Raw genomic sequence first — 22,984 nt, forward strand, 5'->3', positions numbered from 1 at the left:
CCTTGGGCCAGTCACTCTCTCTCAGCCATAGGAAGAAGGCGATGGCAAACCACTTTGAAAATCTTTCCAAGAAAACTGCAGGGACTAGTTTGGCAGTCACCAGAAATCAACACTGACTTGACAGCACAGCGCCCCCCCCCCCCAATTTCATTAGGAAGTAGCACACAGATGCCCAAAGTATAACATAAGTACAATAATAACGTTCAGCCTCTCCTCTCATGCAGCAGACTGAGTAATGTCCTTACAGGTGGAGTACATCTCAAAACCCATATTGGAACAATTTGACTCTTTCCTTTGACAAAGGCTCACAACCCAAAGTCTCAGGTAGCTACTCCTCTAGCTGCTGGGTCCATCCTTCTGAGTCAGGTGTCCAATCTACTATACTCTTTCCCTTCTCAATTTTCCTCCTGATTGCTCAATCTTCATTCTTCCCCAGCTGATTCATTGGGCAGTTTCCTCACCAATGAAATTGCCAGCCTCTCACTATCCACCTGTGGGTCGAGCTGCCAATCAATACAGAAGATATTGAGTGGGAAATTCCCCCTGCTAAAAATCCTGTTGCCCAAGGATTTTTGACCTGGGTAAAATCTCCTACTCCATCTTCTATTTCTGTGCATGCCTCCCTCCCCCTATATAAAAGTTTAATGATTGCAGCAAACTCTCCATTGATTTATAATAGATTGACACAGTTAGAAGGAAAGTGTAATACCTCAAAACTGTGTTTTCCATTGGCTTCATGGCTAATTTATCAATAAATTAATCTCTATGTAGGCAATGTCCATAACTTTATTACTTTTTCTTCCCAGCAGCTTCATGTGACCAAGAGCTTCAGTCAGCATTAGAAGAAGCTAAACAGCCCCAGAAAGACAATGTATTTATTCCAGAGTGTGCTAATGGTGGGCTTTACAAACCAGTACAGTGCCACCCCTCCACAGGATATTGTTGGTGTGTCCTTGTTGATACAGGGCGCCCCATTCCAGGTACATCCACAAGGTAAGAGATCTTCATTGGAGAATTGGTCATACAATAACAGAGGTATTTCTTTATTTATCAAATTTATATGGCCACCCATCTCACGAAAGGGACCATCTCATCTGGTCCCTTTTCTAAGGCATAGGAACAATTAGTAACACACACGTGCACTTATATATGAAGCTATATGATGTTGCTCTTTTTCACCCAAAATCTTAAAGGGCTGTAACCACACCAAATAGACAATGAATATTGTGTAACAGTTCTATGTCAATTCAACATGCAAAAGATGTTACTGTTTCTCTGTGTAACAGGAATATTCAACATTCTTAACATGCTTTGAGTGCTGGCATTCACATTTTTTGTAATGAAGTTTATTGCAAGATGTCTGAATCAATAAGCAATTAAGGCTAAGGGAACAGTCATGAGCCATTAAAATAATGGAAAATTTTTAAAAGTGATATAATTTAATTATGTTCTTACTGCCCTGCTGCAAATTCTGATTACATCCCCATTCTTTTCAGTGGTTTTATCTAGAATTAGACACACTTGAAGTAAATCAATAATCTATTTTACATTCCACTTTTCCATCCACTAGTATGACCAAGGTAATAAGAGAAGAAAAAAAATTAAAACATAATTGCTATATATAAATAATAAAAACATCAGTAAGACCACTGAATGTGACCAAGAGCTTCAATCAGCATTAGAAGAGTGGAGTTATTTAATTCTTTTGTAAAGACAAAGAAAGATGGGATGAGCTTCTGGAAAAGCATATTCTACATCCTGAAAGCAATAAGGAGAAATCAGGACTAGTTCATGCCCCATTGATTTAGAGTGTAAACAGTAACTGTGACTAAATCTGGCTCTAGTCCATAGGATCTTCTCATTAATTATTAGTGTGCTTAAAACTAATCAGCAAGACAGCACTTGTGATGAAATTAAGCAATCGTCTAACAATTTATCATTGTCAAATCAGGGAGGCAATAAAGTCGGGGGCTTCAGCTTTGATGTTAATTCAAATCTCTGCTCATTTTGGGGCTCTTAATATGATTTTGTGGAAGTTGCTGTTTCTGAATCTTAATTCTCTACTATAAAGTTGGAATAAACTTTACAAACTTCAGGGTTAACGTGAAAAGATTCAAGACTGTAAGCCCTCTTAAGGACTTTTTGTGTAAAAATGAAAAAATGAACCTGATTTATGGTTTTGATGATTAGACAGGATAGATTATAGAAAGAAGAGTAATATGATGTAACTTTAGGGAGAGAGGTTAAAATATATTTGCACTTATAACTGCTGTGAAGAATATTAGAAGCCACTTCTTTATATCTTTTTTCCTTCTTTTCTATTTTTCTTCAACTTTTTTTCTTTTCTTGCACGTTTTGCTTTTTCTTTGATTTCTTTCCTTTTCTTTTTCTTCCTTACTTTATATTAGTTTGCATTAGTTTTTATCTTCCTGTTTAAAAGTTTTAATAAAAATGATATATACATTTAAAAAAAAGACTGTAAAGCCCTTTGTATTGCAAAAAATGACAACAAAAGCGGAGAAACTGCATCAATTTTGCAATTAGGGGGGGAAAGTCTGCTCTGCCAGGATCCATGTACTGTAGGAAAAGAAATGTAGCCTCAGAAAGATCTTTCTATTATTTCCCAGAAACAGTTCCTTCAGCCCATTTTCACATGATTAACTTCCATGGAGCAACATTGCTGGAACCAGTAGAAAGGAGAAAGGAGAAAATATTTTTAATATGTTGTTAAACAGTAAATTGAAGTTCATGAGTTTCAGCTGAGCCAGAAGCAGGGAAAAGAGCTGTGAGCCTTGTTTAGCAGACAAGGCAGACAAAATATCACTTTCCAAAAGCAACAATGTGGGCTTGGCGTCTTTAGGAATGCTTGTATGGACTTTCACCAGGAACCAATGCAGCATGTTTAGCTTGATACAAGCACAAATGGATTGAAAGGCTGATCATTCAAAACAATGTTTTGGAGAGTAAACTCTAAAAAGCCAGAATATCTGCTCACTCTTTCACAGTTTCATTTGGGGAAGGGCTGTGAGTTGGTAGCATAGTTTATGTTTAATTCCCTTCATCTCCAGATAGGACTGGGGATGATTGTAATCAGAGAGTCTGCAAAGACCATGTCAACAACTCTGAGTGGAGTGAACCAGTGAGCCTCATTTGATCTCATTTGATCCCTGTATTTCTGCCTTATGGTTGCTTCTTTTGTTCTGGAAATGTCAGCTGCTATAACAAAAGCCTGCATTTCTTACACTTTTAAGGTAGCATAAGACCTTTTATAGGCTTTGCTGTGACAGATTAGGTGGCAGAGGCCATGTGACCAATGGTGAGGAATAGTGGGAATTATAATACAAAGGCCAAAGTTTTCCACGCAAGATATATGAGCAGGTAAATTGGGCTATATTTTGAATCCTTATGGTAAGCGGCTAATTATTATCACCCATGGAAACAAATTCTTAAATTATCAAGCTTCTTAGCTGATTCTGAGATTGTTCACTGTGGGTATGTAGATTAAGGAATACTTAAAATTGAAAAGGTGAACTTTGCCCTTTGCCCTGTTTCTTCACATTTGTGAACCTTTCCTTCTCTTCCTTTCTTTTGTGTCTATTTTGATGGCATGTATGTATCCCATAAACGTTACTATATTGCATTCTTGTCTGAAGTTTAATTATGCCATTTTTAAAATATAATTTTCTAGCTCTCATGCTTATTGAGAACCACTCCAACATGGTTTGTTGTTGCTACAGCTGCTATTAATTCTACTAAAAACCAGAATTACTCTAAGAACGCTCAGAAGGCATCATATGATATGGTTCCATTTCCAGTGCTAAGGGGTTCTGGCCCTAATGGAAAACATTTATGCCACTTGAAACTTCCAGGGGAAAAAAAAGGTCAGGGGCAGAATTTTAATAAATAAACCATGCTCGTATTTCATCTCCCTCTTCTGGCTGGTTGTTACTTACTTCTGCTAGGCAGAAAACGACATCAAACAAGATTGTGGAGTCTGGGGCTCTCCAGATGCTGCTGAACTACAGCTCCCAGCATTCCTCACCATTGACCAGCCTGGCTAAGGCATTTAGGAACTGTAGATGTTCAACATCTACAAGTTTAACATGGATATGTGGTCTGTGGTAGAGCAGAACTCTGGAATTGGTAAGAAGAATTGAAAGTAAAATCATGAAATGCAGGTTATAGTGACTGAAGGCAGCAGGAAAAAGGAAGGAATGCAGAGTGAGGTATCAGATTAATTTGAGATCAGGCTCTTTGCCACATGCCACATTAGAGCACTCAGTTCAAAGACTTTTCTTTCATTCTTTACTTGGCTGGTTAAAAAAGGTCATGTGACAGCAATTACGATCAACTTCATCCAAAGCTTTCTATCAAAACAGCTTCTGTTCTTCTTACTCTAAAGGGTCCCCTTTCACCCACAGACACCTATTAACCTGAGCACGAAATTGCATTGCACCTTCATGGAGCAGCTTATATCTGATGGGCTATTAGCCAGTTGCAGAAATGTTCATTCCCTTCAGACAAAGAGAAGATAAATTAAACATAGGAGGCAGGGACTATTTGTTTCATTCCAACAATATATTATTCTCATGGCTAGAACAGTATCAAAACACATCATGATTTGTTACAAGGGCTTGGAAAGAGCTTCCCCCCCCCACTCCTTAAATTTTATTAAATTTTCTAACATTACATAGACTCAACTTTCAATCCTGCATCTCCCCCATATATCTATATGTGTGTATTTATTTTATGATCTTTTGTCCCATCACATATAATCCCATACCCACATTTCACATCAGACACAAATATGGAACCAAAGTGCAAAGTTCAGAAGGGCAATAGGAAAATGAAAAATTGTAATACAGAATAAATCATGTCAACCTAGCTCCCCTCTCCCAGGTCCATGTAGCAGATGACCACACTGTACCCCAGTGATAAGATTATAAAAAAAAAAAAATCAATTGCCTAGGAATTCTAGAAGATTGAATATTTCAAGCATTCTTAGTGCTGTTTGTGAACTCAAAAGCCATTATGTGATAGGAAAAATTATTATCTGATCCTGTTATCAGTCCCTTTTCCATTTGTTTAATTATATAGCATTTGAAAACTGGAAGGTCTCTGCCACAAGTACATAGGAAATGTAATGAAGTACAATGCTTATTTATTTATTTATTTGTTTATTTATTAAATTTCTTCCCCGCCCATCTCCCCCCCAGTGGGGGAACTCTGGGCAACTCACACAAAACATTAAAACAATAAATATATATAAATACATAAAACATCAATTTAAAAACATTACTAAAAAAGGAAAAGGAGAGTCCAAGAAGATGAAAAATCTGGGGCTGAAGACAGCAGGCCTCTATGGTGCTAGCCATCCCCATGCTTGAAGTATTCCCTCCCCACCCAAGTGGCAGAACCAGGTCTTCAAAGCCCTATGGAAGGCCAGGAGTGAGGGGGCCAATCGCACTTCTGGGGGCAGAATGTTCCAAAGAGCATTGATATATACTTGTATATTAGATACAAGTAGTTTTCTGGCATCTTGAGCCCATTTTTCTGCCATCAGTATAGGTCATGTGGTGGCAGAAAGCTAATCCTACAAATCACCCCCAAATTAGTGTTTAATTAATAACACGCTCTGTGATATCATATGGAAACGAGGTATTTCCTCTTTGCCCACAATATATTTCAGGGAATCCAACCTTTAAAAACAGTTGCCATGGTCTTGTGTCTTGGGAATGACATCACTTTTACTTGCATGGCACTGTTCCATCCAATTAATAAGCAATAAGTTGAAAGCATCTTTCATTCTCTTACCAGATACTTGCAAAGAAAGAAATAATTCTTATAGCAAGCAGCTGCACATCATGAAGTATATCGTAAATAAATAAATAAATAAATAAATAAATAAATAAATAAATAACTGCATCCAAGTCTAAAGTTATTACTTTGGATTCTGCGATATCTAGAAGTAGTTCAGATATGTGATGCTGGGACTAAGCCATGACACAAAGAGTTGTATATATTTAAGACCTTTTTCTCTGAAAATCCATCTCAGTTTTTGACTGGGAGTGATATACTGTAGATGAAACACTACAGTTAATACAGTGGTATAATTCCAGATCCTGGATACACGGCTCTCCTTTGCATGGCCATCTTTGCCTACATATTATATACCCCTGCATTGTCTATGGCTGTCTGGGAATTCTGGGTGCTGTAGTCCCAATGAGTCTGGTTCTGGGTGCTGTAGTCCCAATGAGTCTGGTTCTGGGTGCTGTAGTCCCAATAAGTCTGGAAGGCATTGGGTTGAGGTTGTCTTAAGCACGTCTTAAGTAAATCCCCAAAAAGAAGAGACATAGCAATAATTTTACAGTACCATAAGACATTAACAGTTTGATACTGACTTACCGCTTCAATAACTGAACTACAGTTTTATCCACTCAAGGAAGTGCCTCTAGAATTTTATGAAATCAAGCCCAAGACCTTGAAACCATTCATGAGAAAAGTTTTAGGGGAGGAGAAAAGCCCCACAATTCTTATCTTGCTGAATAGCATGAATTAATGGGTTTTTAGAAGGAGCTTTATTTGGCATTTGGGTAAATGTGTGGCTATAATTTTAGAGTTGAGAGTCAGTCAAGCTCTCTGCCAGATTTCAGTGTGATCACACAGCTGTTGAAATGTAGAGTTTTCAAATTCAATTAGCATTCCCTTGATGTCTTGTCTTCTTCCTGTTCTCCCTTAAGATACGAACAGCCAAAGTGTGATAATGGTGCTAGAGCTCATCCAAGGAAAACAAAAGATGTGTTCAAAGGGCGCCAGCTGCAAGGTCAGTGTGTAATAAATGGTCTTTAGCGAGAATGGTGTTTATTCATTCAATTAACCTGAAGAGAGGTTTCACATCTAAAACACTTAAGCGAAACTGTTTCAAATATTGTTATGCTGTTTTTGGTTTGAATACCATTAGAACCATATTCTAAACTGTGGTAAGTACAAAGGAAATTGTATTGCTGTGTTGGTTGTTGTTGATTCAACACAAATGGAAATCAAATATACATTTGCAATTTATAGCAATGAAACAGTATCAAAATGTTATTGAGTTTGTGTGACTTAATAACTGAAGTCACAATTCCCCAGAATGGAAAGTCTAACAGAACAACATGCTTGGTTATACTGGGGCTGGGCACCAGTTTATAAACAAATAAATAAATATTCAGGATAACCTTCCTGCAGATTTTACATACGTCTGGAGTGAGCATTGAGGAGACCAAGTTTCCTAAAATACCAAATTATTCATTATAGTTTTAAAAAGGGGGGAAATAAAGACATCTAACAGGATCTCACCTAAGTTGGGGAAAGCAAATGTAAAGTGATGAACACAGGAGCAATCAAGTTCCAACTCTGTGTGTAGGTATACAGTATATGTGTATCTGTTCATTCTTAGGGACTGACCTGATACTAACTAAGAAAGTGATACTAAGGTGACTATAAATAACTCAGGAACAATGTCAGCTGAATCTGCAACTCTAATGTGTACCTCTGATTTTTTAAAGAAGTAGATAATAAGGTGCTTCATAATAGAGTAATAAGTACTGTAGAACTTTTAAAGTTTTAGTAGTGGACTGGCAGAGCTAATCTGCTGGTGAGTTCATGGAGAACTTTCCTGGGATCTTATTCAGCTTGCGGGCTAGAAATTCCACATCTCTTCTTTAGGGATTTAAACCCTAAACTGTGAATTTCAGCTGCATACTATAAGCAAGCGCAAATCTTTCCATAATACAGAGAGGTCTCAGCAAAATCAGCCAAGCTTTGAAGAAGCCTTTTGCCGAGTTAATTTACTCAAGCTCATAAGCATTTCTTTTTCTTTAGTACAGTTCAGACAAGGGGATTGAGTGCATAGAATTCCATTTACTTCATATAAATTAATATTTTGGGTTCTAATGTAAACCAAGAATCGAACTGAAAGGGGCCATTCTGCACTGGGAAAGCATCTTCTGCTCATTTAGCAACTATTTTTAAACTTTGTACTCTGCCATAAGGCATAACAGTATTCAACCACTTGGACAAGTGATGTAAATGCTACAAAAGCATATGCTGCAGTAAGTGTGTCTCTAGCTATCGCTCATGTGATTGTGCTTGTAACTCTAGCATTTCTGCTCATGATTCTTCCCTTTCAACCTCGAGCCTTCTCTTTTTTTTTTAATACAAAATCAGACCAAAATGGCTGTGACTTGGGATATACTGTATAAATACAGTATATAAGGAATGAGGAGAAGAAACAAATTCAGCATCTTCCTGCAGATACTTAATAATCTGCAGGACTAAATATGGGATGCTCAATCATTTTTTAATCTTTATGTTTATTTTTAAAATATTGGAATTCAAAGAAAGTAGAAAAGAAGCAAGGATGTCCCTTGTGGAACATTCTTCTCCCTGAAGTGAGGCTCGCCCCTTCTCAGCTGTCTTTTAGGAAGTCCCTCAAGACCTGGTTATGTCATCAGGCCTGGGGGTCTTTGGGAACCGGAGACATTTTCAGATGGCTCCACTGTGACTGATATTCTGCTCTCTGTGGGGTTTATACATTTTAAACTTTTTGATATATTTCCATTTTAATAATTACTTTTTATCTTTTTATAATGATCGTTTTTATATATTTGTTGTTTTCTTAATTATTGTATGCTATCCAGAGTCATTTTGTGTGAGAAGGGTGGCTATATAAATATGACCAATCAATCAATTAATGAATAAAAGAAGATACAAAGAAGACTGCTACAGTGATGCTCAATCATGTATAATGCCCTAATTAAAACACATTCCTTCTTTTTAACAGCATTATCTCAGAATTGATCATCACTGTAGTTTTGTTTTTATTTTTTATTTTTTTCCTTCAGGAGCTGAGGGGAAGGGAACTTTCTGATCAGGTTTTTCTTGTTGACTTTGTAAGGACAGGACCAAGAAGAACCTAACTTGCAAGCAGGTTATAGAGTGAGTGTAGCTGTTTGAATGACTATTTTTACTCATGAAGTCAATTTCTTTCAACATGAAGAAATCGTGCTGTCTATCAGAAATACAGCTGTATACCTATAAATCTTTAAAGGGACATTTTCTACACAAAAGTTAGGAGAGGTAATGATGAGTAATGGCCCAGGGGTACCATTTAATATAATCAAGACTTGGATTTCACTCACTCACTTGGCACGGTTTACCAGGAAACAAGAATCACCAAAGACTGCCGAAGATCCTTGACTGTCATTATTTAATTTCCTGAAAGCCTCTTTTATTTTTCTTTTGCTGGTGGTACTTATTGGGCAACATTTAGACATTTCTTAGTACTGTATTTCTTAATAATTGCTTAAAATAATTTGATAGACTAGTTTGATATAAGATGCTAGGCTATTACCAGGGAGATTTGAGTTGAAGCCCATACTCAACCAGGGAAATTCAAAGAGTGTTTTGGAGCCAAGTTATATCAAGCCCAACCTATCATACTATGTTAGTTTTATGACAGAGATGGGACAATACATGCTACATTATACTCCTGGAGGAAAGGCAAGATATAAAACAAACAAATAAAATACATTTTGAAATGTTCATGGCAACTTAAAGGAAGGTGTCAGAATTCATGCTAGGCACAACAATACATCTCAGCTGTTCATATATTTTATCTTATGTTCTGGAATTTGTTTGCAGCAGAAGCTCATAGACATAACATTATTGAAGGCAAATAAAAACCAGAAAATCTGCATATAGCAGAACACATATTAAATTCTAGGCTTTTTCCTACCCCCTTTTTGAGTCAAAGGAAAATTGGTCATTCTTTTCCTGACTTAGAGATTGAGAGATACCAGCACAGTGTATGTAATGGTCTGTAAGAACTGCTGGTTTCTTCTTTACCAGCTTCAGCCCTTATATTGATGATGGTTACGTGCTATCAAGTTATTGTTGACTCTTAGTGACCAGATAGCTAGATTTTCTCCATGATGTTCTGTCCCCGACCTGGTCCTTCAGCTCTTCCAATGGTGCACACATCATCACTGTAGCTGAGTCCATCCACCTTGCTGCTGGTCACCCTCTTCTCTTTCTTTCTACCTTCCCCAGTATTACAGACTTGTCCAGAGAGCTAGGTCTGTGCATAATATGTTTGACGTAGGATATTTAGAGCCTGGTCATTTGTGCCTCTAGTGAAAGCTCTGAATTGATTTGTTTGATGATCCATTTGTTTGTTTCCTTGGCTGTCCACGGTATTGTCAGGAGTCTTCTCCAACACCAAAGTTCAAAAGCATCAATACTCTTCATATCTTGCTTCATCAAAGTCCAACTTGCGCTTCCATAGAGTGTCACAGGGAATACCATGGCTTGTATAATTCTTATCTTTGTAGGTATAGACACATCATGGCATTTGAATATCTTTTCCAAGGCCTTCATGTTTGCTTTACCAAGAGTTAGTCTGCAGTGTATTGCTTGACTATTTGTTCCTTTAATGTTGGTGGTTGATCCTAAAAGGCAAAAGCTATCCATCAATATCTTCATTGTCAAGGCTGGTTGTTCTACCTGTTGTCATTAGTTTGGTCTTCTTTATATTGTTCTACCTGTTGTCATTAGTTTGGTCTTCTTTATATTTAATTTTAGTCGCATTTTTTTCACTGTGCTCTGAGAATTTTAACACTGGGCCTTGCAGATCCTTTGCATTTTCGGCTATCCGAGTAGTGTCATCAGCATAGCGCAGGTTATTGATGTTTCTTCCTCCAGTTTTAAAACCATGCTCATCTTCCTCCAATCCAGCTTCCCTTAATATACAGTATATTCATCATATAGAATGAATAAATAAGGGGAGAGTACACAGCCTTGTCTCATTCTTTTGCCAATCTGCAGTTAGTCTGTTTCACCATGTTCTGCATACTGTGGTTCCCTGACCTGAATATAAGTTTCTCTTATGGACAATGAGGTGTTCTGGGATTCCATTTTTCTGAGCACTTTCTAGAGATTGTTGTAGTTGACACAATCCAAGGCCTTTCTATAATCAGTGAAGCACATAGTGACTTCTTTTTGATATTCTTTGCCTGTTTTCTTCCCCTCTGAGATGTGAGTATCAGTCACTTCTCCCCCCTCTCCTGATTGTGGAAGGCTGGTGGGTATCCTTCCATGTTATTTCTTTTTCAAGTGAAGCTGAGAAGATATCACCCTCCCTTCAGTTCCCTCTATCCTTCCTTTCTCCTGCCTGACATTAAGAGGGGGAAGGGGAGTTTCCATTTCTCCTTCAGCTGAAATCTCTCTCTAACCTTCAACCCCCTTTCTGGACATTCTACCCCTCTTCTTTCTGACAGAGGATAACAGGAAGAGGGTGGTGATATTTTTATTTCTTCTATTGCTTTGTCACTCCTCATTCTAGAACTCATAATCCCAACTTCAGATGCTCAGTGTAGAAAGCTGGATTCTCGGGTATGTAAGCAAATCACCTAAATATACAATAAAACTATTGTCCAAAAATCATGAAAAACAATGATTCAGAAATTGCATGAAGACCATTGCCATATCTTCAAATATAATGAGAATCAAGGGCAGTTAAGTATTCATGCCTCTCTTTCATGTGAATCAGAATGAAATCTGATTTGGCAAACCTGTATGGCTTTTGCAACCATTCAAAATTTCATAAATGAGAAGAAGAGGATAGTGATCCCTAATGGTTTCAGAGTTTAGGAATCAGTTTATTATAGACTACAAGTAGTGAGCCATCTTTTTTCATGACAAAAAAGATAGAAGCACTGTTGGAGGGTGGCAGCTAATAAAGCATTCTGTAACTTCTTATTTATAAATTTGTTCAGGCCAAGTCTATATTTGACATTGGGTTGGCAATATTTTTTAGGAGTTTGAGTTGCAGGAACAAGATTGACAATGTAGTACAAAATCAATGGATTGGGGCAGAATCTGCATTTTCCCCTTTCCAAACCAGCATAGTCTGCATATTTGAAAGGCAAGGTAGGAGGGAGCTATTGATGTAGGGTGATGAGTGGTGTGAGTTTAAGACCCCACAGGCTCTGAGTGTTGCATTCTGGAGAATCAAAGGTTATGTTATCCAGGTCTCAATGAATATGAGGACTGTGAGTCCAGTACCAACATAGTTAGAAAATGAGGAGGAGAAGCTAAATGAAATTGCAGAGACTCTTGGTGATGGCTGGTGGTGAGTAGTAGAGCTTCGGTACATTCTGTGATGAGTCCTAAGGGTACAGCCATCCATCAATAGTTCTAACACTGACAGAAGGTTATATGTACTGGATAGAACATATTGGCACATGATTTCAAGGTCTGCAATTGCATTTCTGAGCCTAGCTGGATCTGTAGGGTAACAGGAATACTAGCTGTTGATGTACAGCTCTGCATATCTGCACCTATGTTTGGGTGCCAACTCTGTAAAACCCTGGAAGGGAGACTGATTCATTTTCTAGCAGGCCAGATCTGGAGTTTTTATGGCATCTGCTTGCAAAAAGCCCTGCTTCTCCACAAATACAGCACTTAATTGATGTATTTTGTGGGGGAAGGGACTTAGGCTACTTATTTGTAAAATGTTCATGTTCTTCACTATATACTGTAAATATAGCTCTTACGTGCAGTGGTCACCTTCTCATGTGGATAATGAACCTCAGCTACATCCTAGCTGCAGCTTCCAAAGCTGATATCAGTGGAGTGGGGGAATTAAAGAAAATAGTGGCGTATTCCCTTCTCACCCATATTTTGCCATAATTCCTCAAGGCTTCACCCAATATTCACACCCAAAACTGAGATAAATGCAGATAAAATCTCTGGGGTGCCTTGATGAATGAGTTTATCTTGTATTTCACCTGAAAGCCCACCCTTTTTTCAACTGGTCAATTTCATTCCAGCCCACATCCTGAGATAACAGCTGAAAATCAGCAGTATAGTTCCATACCAAGCCCTTCTCTTGGAGGTGGCAGATTTCACAGTTAGTGTTCACTTGCTTGAGTCTCTGCCCTGTTTCCAAAGTGGTGCATGTATTAACACACAGAATCAATGTACAGTAACAAATCAGAATTGATAATACAATAGATCTATCCTCTATTCTATTCTATCCCATAGGGTAGAATAAACTTCCAATTAAAAATAATTAAATAATGATTTTTCATTGCCTGTCTAAAGCTAAGCCAATTCAGTTCCATTCTAAACTCCCTGGGGGGACAATTCCAGATTCTGGAAGCCCATAATCATGCTGTTGTTGAGAAGACCTATAGTCTTCACAATAATTTTTTGGTAGGATGTAGCAATAAAGACCACAAACTACATAAAGGGTCATGAGGGAATAGGTGACCTTTCAGATATTTTTGTTCAAAACATTTAGGGAATCCTGAAATAGGCCTGGAAACAGACTGAAAATTATGGTTGATGTAAAACCAGTGTAACATAAATCTGTAACAGTTTGATTCCATAAAGCAACCTGGGAGTTTGCATTAACCACTGTTTTCACACACTTATCAAGAGCAGCCACATGCAGAAGGTATTGCAATAATGTAAGAGAAAATGATAGAACCAGAGATTATCTGACTGAGGGAAGGAGCTCAGTAGAGGCAGAATTGCTATGAATCTCATCTTTTATAAGAAATACAGTTCCACTCACAATAGACTTAACTAATCAGAACCAACAATTGTTAGCCAACAATCAGAAATGTTATTTTGTTTGAATTAAATTATGTCTCCTCTAGTAACTAGAGAGCCAGTTTGGTGTAATGCTGAAGGCATCAGGCTAGAAACTGGGAGACTGTGAGTTTTAGTCCTGCCTTAGGGATGAAGTCAGCTGGGTGGTGACCTTGGGCCATTTCTGAAAAACCTTGCCAAGAAAATTGTAGAGACTTGTCCAGGCAGTTGCCAGGAGTCAAGACTGACCTGAAGGCAGCAAGCAAACAAATAAATAAATAAATCTAATAATATAACCAGGTAATGGTACAAGATTTCCACAATCCCTTTGGCATTAATTCAAAAGGAAAAGGCTGGGTATTGTTAGCAAAATACTGGATCCCAAACTGTGTTGCTTCCCAAATGGCTTTATGTAGATTAGCTAAAGTGCAACACCCAATATTTTGCATCATTGCCCTCAGTGGCTAGGACTGCTGGGCCATATGCATCCATTCTAGAAATAAGCATTACAAAGCAACTGGAACCCCATAGAGCCATGTGGAACCCCATGATTTAATAGACAAGAAATTAATACAGCATTACCATCACCACCACCACCACCTTCTGGCAATAAACAGCTAGGAGGGAATAACAATATTACAAAATATGCCTTAAACTCCACACTAGCTGAACATAACATCTCAGAGGTTACCATGGTTGATCCAGTGATCCAACCTTCACTGGAAGGATCAGCAGGAATTATTGTTTGTCTACCACCAAGGCAGTTTCAGTTCCTAAATCCACACTGAAAAAGATCCAAATAATCAGCTTCAAAAGCTGAATTATCTCCTCTTATCCTTTTCCCTTGTGTACTCTCAAATTCTGTTCCAGAGGTTTAGGGGTAGGCCTCCAGAGCAATTATTGAGGGCTGTAAAGGGGGGAAGGCTTTTGTCTGTCTATTCCATAGAAACAGTTCAACATATGATTTCACCATATGTTGGGGAAATATAGTATAAATATTCATGTTTGAGGAAATAAACAATTTGGTCATAGAAAAGCCTCCTTTAATTTAATGTAGTTGGGAAAAGCATTGTGGTGATGATATTTACTGTAGGATTTACATGCTTGTATCCAGATTATTTAATATTAAAGTAAATAAAGTTCCCTTTGAGTTGAGCTTGATTCCCATTGACTTAAATAGACACTTCCATACAATTTTCTTGGCATGATAAGGAAATGGTTTACTGTTGCCTTTTTCTTGGATCTTTTTCAACATCCCAAGTTAGCATTTAGCCCTGGTATTTCCAGGTTATAGCCCTTCAAGTACTAACCAGGGCCAATCCAATTTAGCTTCCTAAATCAGGTAAGTTGATCAGGAGCTGCCATCTGTAAGGCATGTAATATTAAGCTATCTATTATTTGAGAAAAGCCTAGTATTTGTTTTTTCTAAATAATTTTAATAATTCCATTCACCATGGTTTACACACTCTTCCTAGAATTAATAATTTAAGGGAAATGTTGCATAAGAAGAAAAATTGAATTAATTAATCATATTACAAGATAGATAAGCAACAAATTCACAAAGACGAAGGGATCCAGTTTGATTGGACATCAGTGCACACCATTCACAAAAGAACTTTGTGGTCATTTCCTAAGGCAAGGCATTGTAGCTAGAGGTTAATTTCACTGATCAAATAAGTAAACATATATATTATGTTTAGATCAATTTATATAGCTACCCAATTGACATATGACTGAGCTCAGCATATAGAGTTTAAAATAACATTGTAATTTTAAAAAGTTACATGTACAAAAATACATTGCATCAGAGGCAACTTTAAACAACCAAGCCCACCCCCCCCAAAAAACAATCAAGATGGGCATGAAACCTCCCAACTTGGGGAATACCTTTTGAAAGGCAGGTAGGGTTGGGCCTATTTGAGCCTTGGAGGAAATGCTGTTCCAAAGGGTAGGCACAACAACAGAGAAAGCACATCTCCTGGTGTCAGCCCTCCCAGATAAACCAGACAGGAAACTCGACCAGATGAGCTACTTCTACTTGATTGTTAGGCTACATGAACAGAATCTTGCAAGTCTGAAAGAATAAATCTCCCGCCGTCCCTATTTACCACCCAATCAGTTATGGTGGATCCTTTCTAAGTTTCTTTCTCTGCCTGTTACTCAGTTGCAGGCTCCTCCCCCTTATATCTGATTGTTCCCTAGGGAGCATCTCTTCCCTCCATCTTCCAAAGTCATTCTCACATTCCATTACACCCGGGTCCCACCAGATAACATTGCTTAAGTGATGGAGTCTGGAGCTTCCCCCCCCCCCAAGAACTTATTAGATGAATAGAAGTAAGCAGAGCTAGACACTCCTGCAAATAACTAGGCCTTTTGCCATGAAGGGCTTTATAGGTAACAACTATCATCCTGAATTGCATCCAGAAGCCTACTGGTAACTAGTGCAGTTCACAGAACAGTAGTGTTACATAGGCACACCAAGGTGCTCCTATAACTACATATGCTGTTGTGTTCTGGACGGGCTGCAGCTTCCTGAGTAGTCTTCAATGGCAGTTCCATGTAAAGCACGTTGCAGTAATCCAAATAAGAGGTGACCAAGACATCAGTGATCATAAGTAGTGCTTCCTGATGGACACAGTTGGAGCTCAAGCTGGATTTCTGCAAAACCCTCTAAGCCACGGCTGCCACCTGATGAATAATCTCACTCAGCAGCCTCCTGTAGATATTAAACAGGAATGGGAAGGAACCAAGCAAAGGCTGGAGTGTAGGCTTCTCCTTCCATCAACACTGATGGGAAACATCATAACTCTTTACCTCCCACTCCCACCCCTTGAGCCAAAGCAGATAGATACCATGATTAATGATACTGAAGGCCACTAAGAGAGCAAGGAGGGTTTAGGCAAGATGATTTTCCCCGGCTCTCAGAGCTCTCAAACCCATTGGAGATCACTCTTCTATGATCTGTTTGCAGGGACCCTCTGTATGAAGCAAATGTATGGGTGATCCTAGTCCTCTCCTTAATCCAGAGAGGGGTTCCGAGGAGCCGATCCATTCACCTGCTCCTCTTTCACCACGGCCATCGACTCCACTTTTGTGGAGCTGTCTTCAGTCTGCCATTGCTTCCCTGGAAGTCCAGAAGAAATTTAATTTGTGATATGAGCTCGTTTATTATATGTGGTTTTTATTTCAGTATCAGAAATCAGAGTAACAAGTACAATATAAACATCTCCAGATAGATAATAGTATTTGCTTTAATGATGCTGGTTTTACAAAACAACTGATTTTCTTATCAAGATGTATGTATACATACACACGTGCATACACAGAAATAGATATTCATTCATTCTCGTAAATCTGTTTAACTTAATCCAGCTGATAGTAAACAATTGAAAAGATTACCTGCTTAGCATTGGCTTTATCACCAGCCAGTGTTGGAGTGATCAGGGTGTGGCTCTAAGAAGATGTAACAGAAGTGTTCACAAAGATGGTGCCACAACAAATTGTCCCTTCCTGCGGTGTTACGCAGCTGTAATTTTGATGGGGGCCCTGGATTCCATTCCTGACATTGCCAGTCAGAAGAACAAATCTGTTTGCTTCTTTGGAGAGGCAGCGCAAATCTGATCTGGTAGAGAATACAGCTTGGTCCACTGAAAGTATGTGTATGGCTCTCTTTGTGTTTTCTGTGTGCAACATGGCAATCAGCATAGCAATAGTGGTCAGTATTAACTTCAGAAGTGATCAGGCAACATCTCTGAAGTGTCCCATCTATACCCAGAGAATGAAGATGAATGCATACTCAACACTGAAGTACGAAAATAATTTTCCATTGAAGTATATATTTAAACACATGAATTTATGGAGCAGCCCATTTATCACTGGCTGCTGCTACGCCTATCAAGCCTGTGTCCAATCACAGATGTCTCCACAATAGCCTATACAGTGACACATAAGACTTATTCCTATTTCTACTCTGGTGTAGCTTCCTTTCTATTTATTTTTTTATATATGTCAAACAAGTCACACATTGTGATACTGCAGGGGCACAGCACCAAGCCTCATCCTGAACGCTCATTAGTGGCTGTAGCAGAGTTCTGTGGGACTTTCATTTCTGAGGCTTTTAAAATGATTAACTGTTCCCGCTAAACAGGTGTTCTCCTTGATTTGCTGGATCATTTCAGAGGTTGCCATGCCTCATAGAAGCAGCCTTTGTGAAGCCCAGAAACTGTTTAAAAAAAAAAAAAAAATTAAAAAGCCCAGTCCTAGAACATCCCTGAAAAAAAGTTGCATATTCCATTGTAGACCAAAATATGTCTAGTGTTTATAAAACTAAAATTTGCCGTTGGTCCAAAGTTATGTTTATTTTTGAAGGTCATTCATTTCCCAGAAACAGACAGGTAAATTGATGAAACCAAGGTCATTTGGGAAGAGCGAGTATGCTGGGAGATTAAAAACTTGCCACATTCTCCACAGTGCAAACTTTGTTTTGTAGAATTCCTCAGCTGCTTGAGTTCTGGCCTTGGAGATTTCTGCCGGCACTTGGGTGAATGCTTCATTGTTGTTAGCTCTCATTCATCTGTAACTGTGGGGTGTCATGGGGCAGGCTTCACTTAATAGTTACTTCTTGTAAGACTGGAGCAAGGAGCGAGAATGTATGAGGTGGGAGAGTAGCTTCTACAAATCACTCCTGCAAACTAGTGTGCATTTTTGAGTGAACAGAAAGCAATCCATTGCTTAAGTATATTTTTACATAATTATGGTTAGCACTATCAGATCAGGGCTGCAAAAACCTGAATGACTGCAAAGAATTAAAGTTTTATTTTTCTTTGCTCCCATCTACTGGTCATTCAGATTTTTGCAGCCCAGATCTGGTAGCCCTAATTATGGTGTGTATATGCGTTCATGTGTGTTCATATGTAGTATGTGTACACACATAAACATATGCACATTCAGTAGGTTCATATACATGCACATGATTTCTCTCCTTCCGTCCTTCCTTCCTGCTGGAAGATTCATTTTATCCTCATGTTAAACTGAGTCATAAGTCTGAGCTTTGTGAAACATATGGCCCCTAGTCTTTGGCTTTCCAACATAGAGCAGAACTGTTCCATGGAGGAAGAGAACATCCCCACTAAGCCTGGTGGATTTTTGGCTCTAGATGAGAGAAACTAGACCAGCCTGGTCCAGTGGTGCACGCACCAGGCTAGAAAGCAGGAGGTGGTGAGTTCTAGTACCGCCTTAGGCATGAAAGCCAGCTGGGTGACTTTGGGCCAGTCACTCTCTCTCTGCCCAACTCCCCTCACAGGGTTGTGGTTGTGGGGAACATAGGAGGAGGCAGGAGTATTAGTATATTTGCTGCCTTGAGTTATTTATAAAAAAATAATAAAAGGCAGGATAAAAAAACTAAAAAAAAACCCTGCTGAACCTTAAAAAGCTACAATTATTTTTCAGTTATCACTGGGATCTGAGTAGATATAATTCAAAGGTAATTTGTTTCTTTTGGGACTCTTCACTTCGGATGAAAGCTTCATACCTCCATTCTTCTCCTGCTTAAGTCTGTAAAGATTCTTTTTTCCAGTTGCTCACTGCTTGCTCACCACTTTCCCTAATTTCTACTTCTTTCCACTATTTCCCCACTACTATATTATAATCTCATGTAAACAGTGTTGAGCACACTTCACAAAGATCTCAGATATGAGCTGGACATATTTATAACTCTAATGTTTCCATATATTAGAGCCAGGGCTGGCTTTATGCTGCTGAGTAGGCACTGGCCTAGGGTGCCAAAGCTTATGGGGTACCAGCGCTGCCCCTCCTTTCAAATCGTTCTGAAAGTGCAAATCTTTGCATCGATGGGAGGTGAATCAATGCAAAGCCAATGCGGCCTGGAGGTGCCATATACCTCTGAGCCAACGCTGATTAGAGCAGACTTACTGTATTTATGATGGAAGGATGAGGCATTCAGATTCTGTTTCTTCAGGTTGACCTGGCAGTTAATTCACCTATCCAGAGTCGTCCTGGTATGCCTGTCTTGTATCTTCTCTAGTAAAAGTGTGCTGGTGATAAGCAAGCTTAATCTTACCTTCTACTACAAATGCACAAACAGGCACATTAATTTCTTTTATTTATCTTTAAACCTTTCCTTCTTTCCCTGAAACTGTTTTGATATTTTCCAAGTCTCTCATTCATTATTTATTATCCTCAGTTCTTGCTCTATTTAAAAGTTCTTATGTCAGGTGACTTGTAGAGAATGTTTTTGTAGGAACACGCTCTGGAATGTGTGATAATTGCCAACATATTAAACCAGAATTGATAAAGTAGAGTATGTGACCCTCTTTTCCTCTAAAGTTAGTGTACAGGGTATAAGATAAAAGGAAAATACTCAGAAGATTGCCCTTTTTGCCATTGATCTAATACTGTAGTTGGCAGCCAGAGTTCCCTGCTGATAGAGTAAAGGCTTCGTCCCATCCCACGCATTTGGTGATCTTGCAAATCATAACTTTAAAACTGAAACCCTGTTAATGTGGAAACTTATTAGTTTGCTAGGAATATAGAAAAACATTTTAAGACACTAGCACCTTACATTCAGCATTATAGCTGTCTGGAAAAATCATCCAAGTAATCCATTATGAATTGCTATAATGTAACTGGATCTCCTTACTGTAACTGGACCCAAGACAATTAGTAATCAAACTACACTTAGTAAAATAGCTTCTATGAAGTCAGCTCCATTCCAGTCTTCCTGACTGATAATTTAGAACTGTAATTACCATCCTCCCCCCTCTCTCTCTCTTAATGTGACTCAATTGTGTTTCTGTCATTGCAAGTTATTCTAGAAGCTAAGGAGGGACTGCTCATTTCCTAGATATTTACACAAATTAAGGGCAGTGTCAGATGTACATCTCAGTTTCTTTATTTCTGGTGGGTTTAACAGGAATTCTTAAAGCTACTTGAGCATCAGCTTATTGTAGCATAATAAAGCACACTATATTATATTTGGCTCAAGGGATTCATTCCATGAGATGCCAAGTTCCAAAGACAGCTTTGAAAGCATAGCTGAGTTACACAGAGCTCTCTGTTAGTGGCTTGGAGGAGCAGTTCTGTGAGTGGATCGACAATTTTAGTAAAGTAGTTCCTGCCTAGTCATGAATGTCCCACTCGCACAAGGTGCTGAAGTGCCCTTAAGCAAGACATGCCACAAATCTTTCCCAAGTGGTTCCCTGGATATTAGGTATCTTGTAGGCTCTCCACCCTCAACTCATTTTATTGCTTATACAAGGAGATTGTAAACACAATTTTCTTAATAATTATAGGATAATTATTTCTCTTCTTGATGGTCATTATTTCACAGCTTCCCATTAATAGAGACAACCGCCACAAGGTTATATCTCTTAGTCACTCATGTGTCCTGCCAGATGTGGAAGGAAATATTGAGGCTCACAAAAATCAAACTATATTTTTGTCATGCCTGGTTCCATTCCATGGTAGTAAAGTCATGTCCTAATAGTCACTTCTAGGTATGATTGCAATATGGTTTTGCCAGCATTTATAAATCTCTATTTAAACAATAGTATAAAAACACATTGGATTGAAATTCAGTCAGTTTGATCAGTTTGGGTTTTTAATTATTTTTTAAACTCCTATGAAGATAGGAAAAAAATGCTACCTTCTAATTTTATCACTTGGAGGTTATGGCCCAGTCCCCAAAAAACACAGTAAAATTTTTGGATATTTTGGCTGATATTTGTTGAAGAATTCTTCTGTGCCCAATTCATCTTATCCTGCCCTGTGGTACACTGCCAACCTCTTGTGAAAACAGTTTGTAATATAGCATTGTTGAGTTTTTCTGTTCAAAGAAGAAAAAGAAAGCCTACCAAATTTCAAAAAGCCATTGGGTCCCAAGCAAATTAGTAATTTAAAACCTATATAATATTTTAAATTAAAAATTTGAATCAAATTTACTTTTCTTTCTTAATAGGATATCACGTAGGAAAATACATCTACAAATTATTTACTGTAGTTATAGATTTATAAATGTGCAGTTGTGATGGAATGTGAGGGTGGCCTTGAAAGATGGGGGAAAAAGATGCCGCCCAGGGAACAATCAGATGAAAGAGAAAGAAGTCCGCAACAGGGTAATGGTCAAAGAAAGAAACTTAGGAAGGACCCACCCTAACTACTCAGGTGGTAAATAGGGAGGAGGGAGATTTGTACTTTCGGACATGTAGTAGCCTTACAGTGAAGTAGAATTAGTTCATCTAGTCTTGTTTCCTGTCTAGTTTATTATTTATTTATTTATTAAATTTATCCCCGCCCATCTCCCCTTCATGGTTTACCTGAGAGGGCGGAGAGCAATCAAGCAAGTTTTCTTCATACTTAGGTTTGCCTGCTGGAATACATACACTCAAAAATAAAAAATTATGGGTAAGACCCAGTCTAAGTATCTGGCAGGCTGGCAGGAGCTATGGTGGTCCATGTACCAACCAGCTTAGGTGAACTTTTTCTATGATCTGAGACAGAGGTTGAACAGAGACCTGTGGCAGTGAGAGGTTTGCAGAATTCAGCCAAATTGGGGCCTGTTTTTGCTGGGCCCTGGAACTGTTCTGGTTGCAACAGGAGTGGGGTTGGACTCATGTTATGCAAGCCCTGCAGGTGCTGCAATTAGGCATGTCCACCAATGCAAACACTATTAAAAGACCAGTAATTTTACCTCTAGAAAATGGCTGCTGTGGGAGTTGTTCAATGGAAACATCAACAACTGAGCTGGCCAGACTTTGGAAAAGCTGTTGGGACTGACTGTCTTGCAAAGTTTATCTCCTAAAAAAACCATTATGGAGCACTGAGGAAGACTTCAGAAGACTTCAGGAATGTGAAAAGTTGAGTAGTGGTGTTATTGGAGAAGGGGAGAGGAAGTGGCTTCTTCCTGATGAGAGGTGGAGAGGTTTGGGGTTAGATAGAGTGAATCCCCCCACCCAGCCTAGGCAAGAGTGGGATTTGGGAGGGTGGAGAAAGGAAATTATGAGGAAGGTTGCAAGTCGTAATTTGGTGTGTGGATGATTGTACAGAGTTGCCAAGTGCTCTGGAAAGCACAGTACTCTGGGTTAATTGTTGGGGTGTGGTGGAGGATTGTGAAATAGATGTCTGGAATAGATTTCCCCAAGAATAATAATGGGTAGGCAAGTCTGGGAAATGGAAGGGGAACTGAAAAAGGAATGAAGATTGGGGTAGTATTGGCAGAGGGACATATGGCAGAAGGCAAAGGACAGGCCACTCTTGGAGAAGGGGGACTGATCATCTGAGGCCGATTTCCCACCGGTTTCCTTGCCTCATACCAGGATGAGGATACCAG

The 22,984-nt window shown here is 38.8% G+C and overlaps 1 protein-coding gene across 6 annotated transcripts in view; it reads left to right on the top strand.

Moving 5' to 3' along the window:
• The window catches only part of SMOC2 (SPARC related modular calcium binding 2), a 137,572-nt gene that overhangs the window by 91,390 nt on the left and 23,198 nt on the right, over window positions 1-22,984 (top strand). For 5 of the 6 annotated variants that reach the window (XM_007427715.4, XM_015887983.3, XM_007427713.4 and 2 more), the window contains 2 exons: window positions 807-993; window positions 6,741-6,823. In XM_007427715.4, the coding sequence (XP_007427777.1) occupies window positions 807-993; window positions 6,741-6,823 (270 nt within the window). The remainder of the gene's footprint in view (window positions 1-806; window positions 994-6,740; window positions 6,824-22,984) is intronic. The other variant, XM_015887984.3, reaches the window with a different exon arrangement.

This window comes from Python bivittatus, unplaced genomic scaffold (assembly GCF_059951505.1).
Source record: "Python bivittatus isolate LINGU-HERP-01145 unplaced genomic scaffold, Pbiv_v1 ctg000020_np1212, whole genome shotgun sequence".
Taxonomy (NCBI): domain Eukaryota; kingdom Metazoa; phylum Chordata; class Lepidosauria; order Squamata; family Pythonidae; genus Python; species Python bivittatus.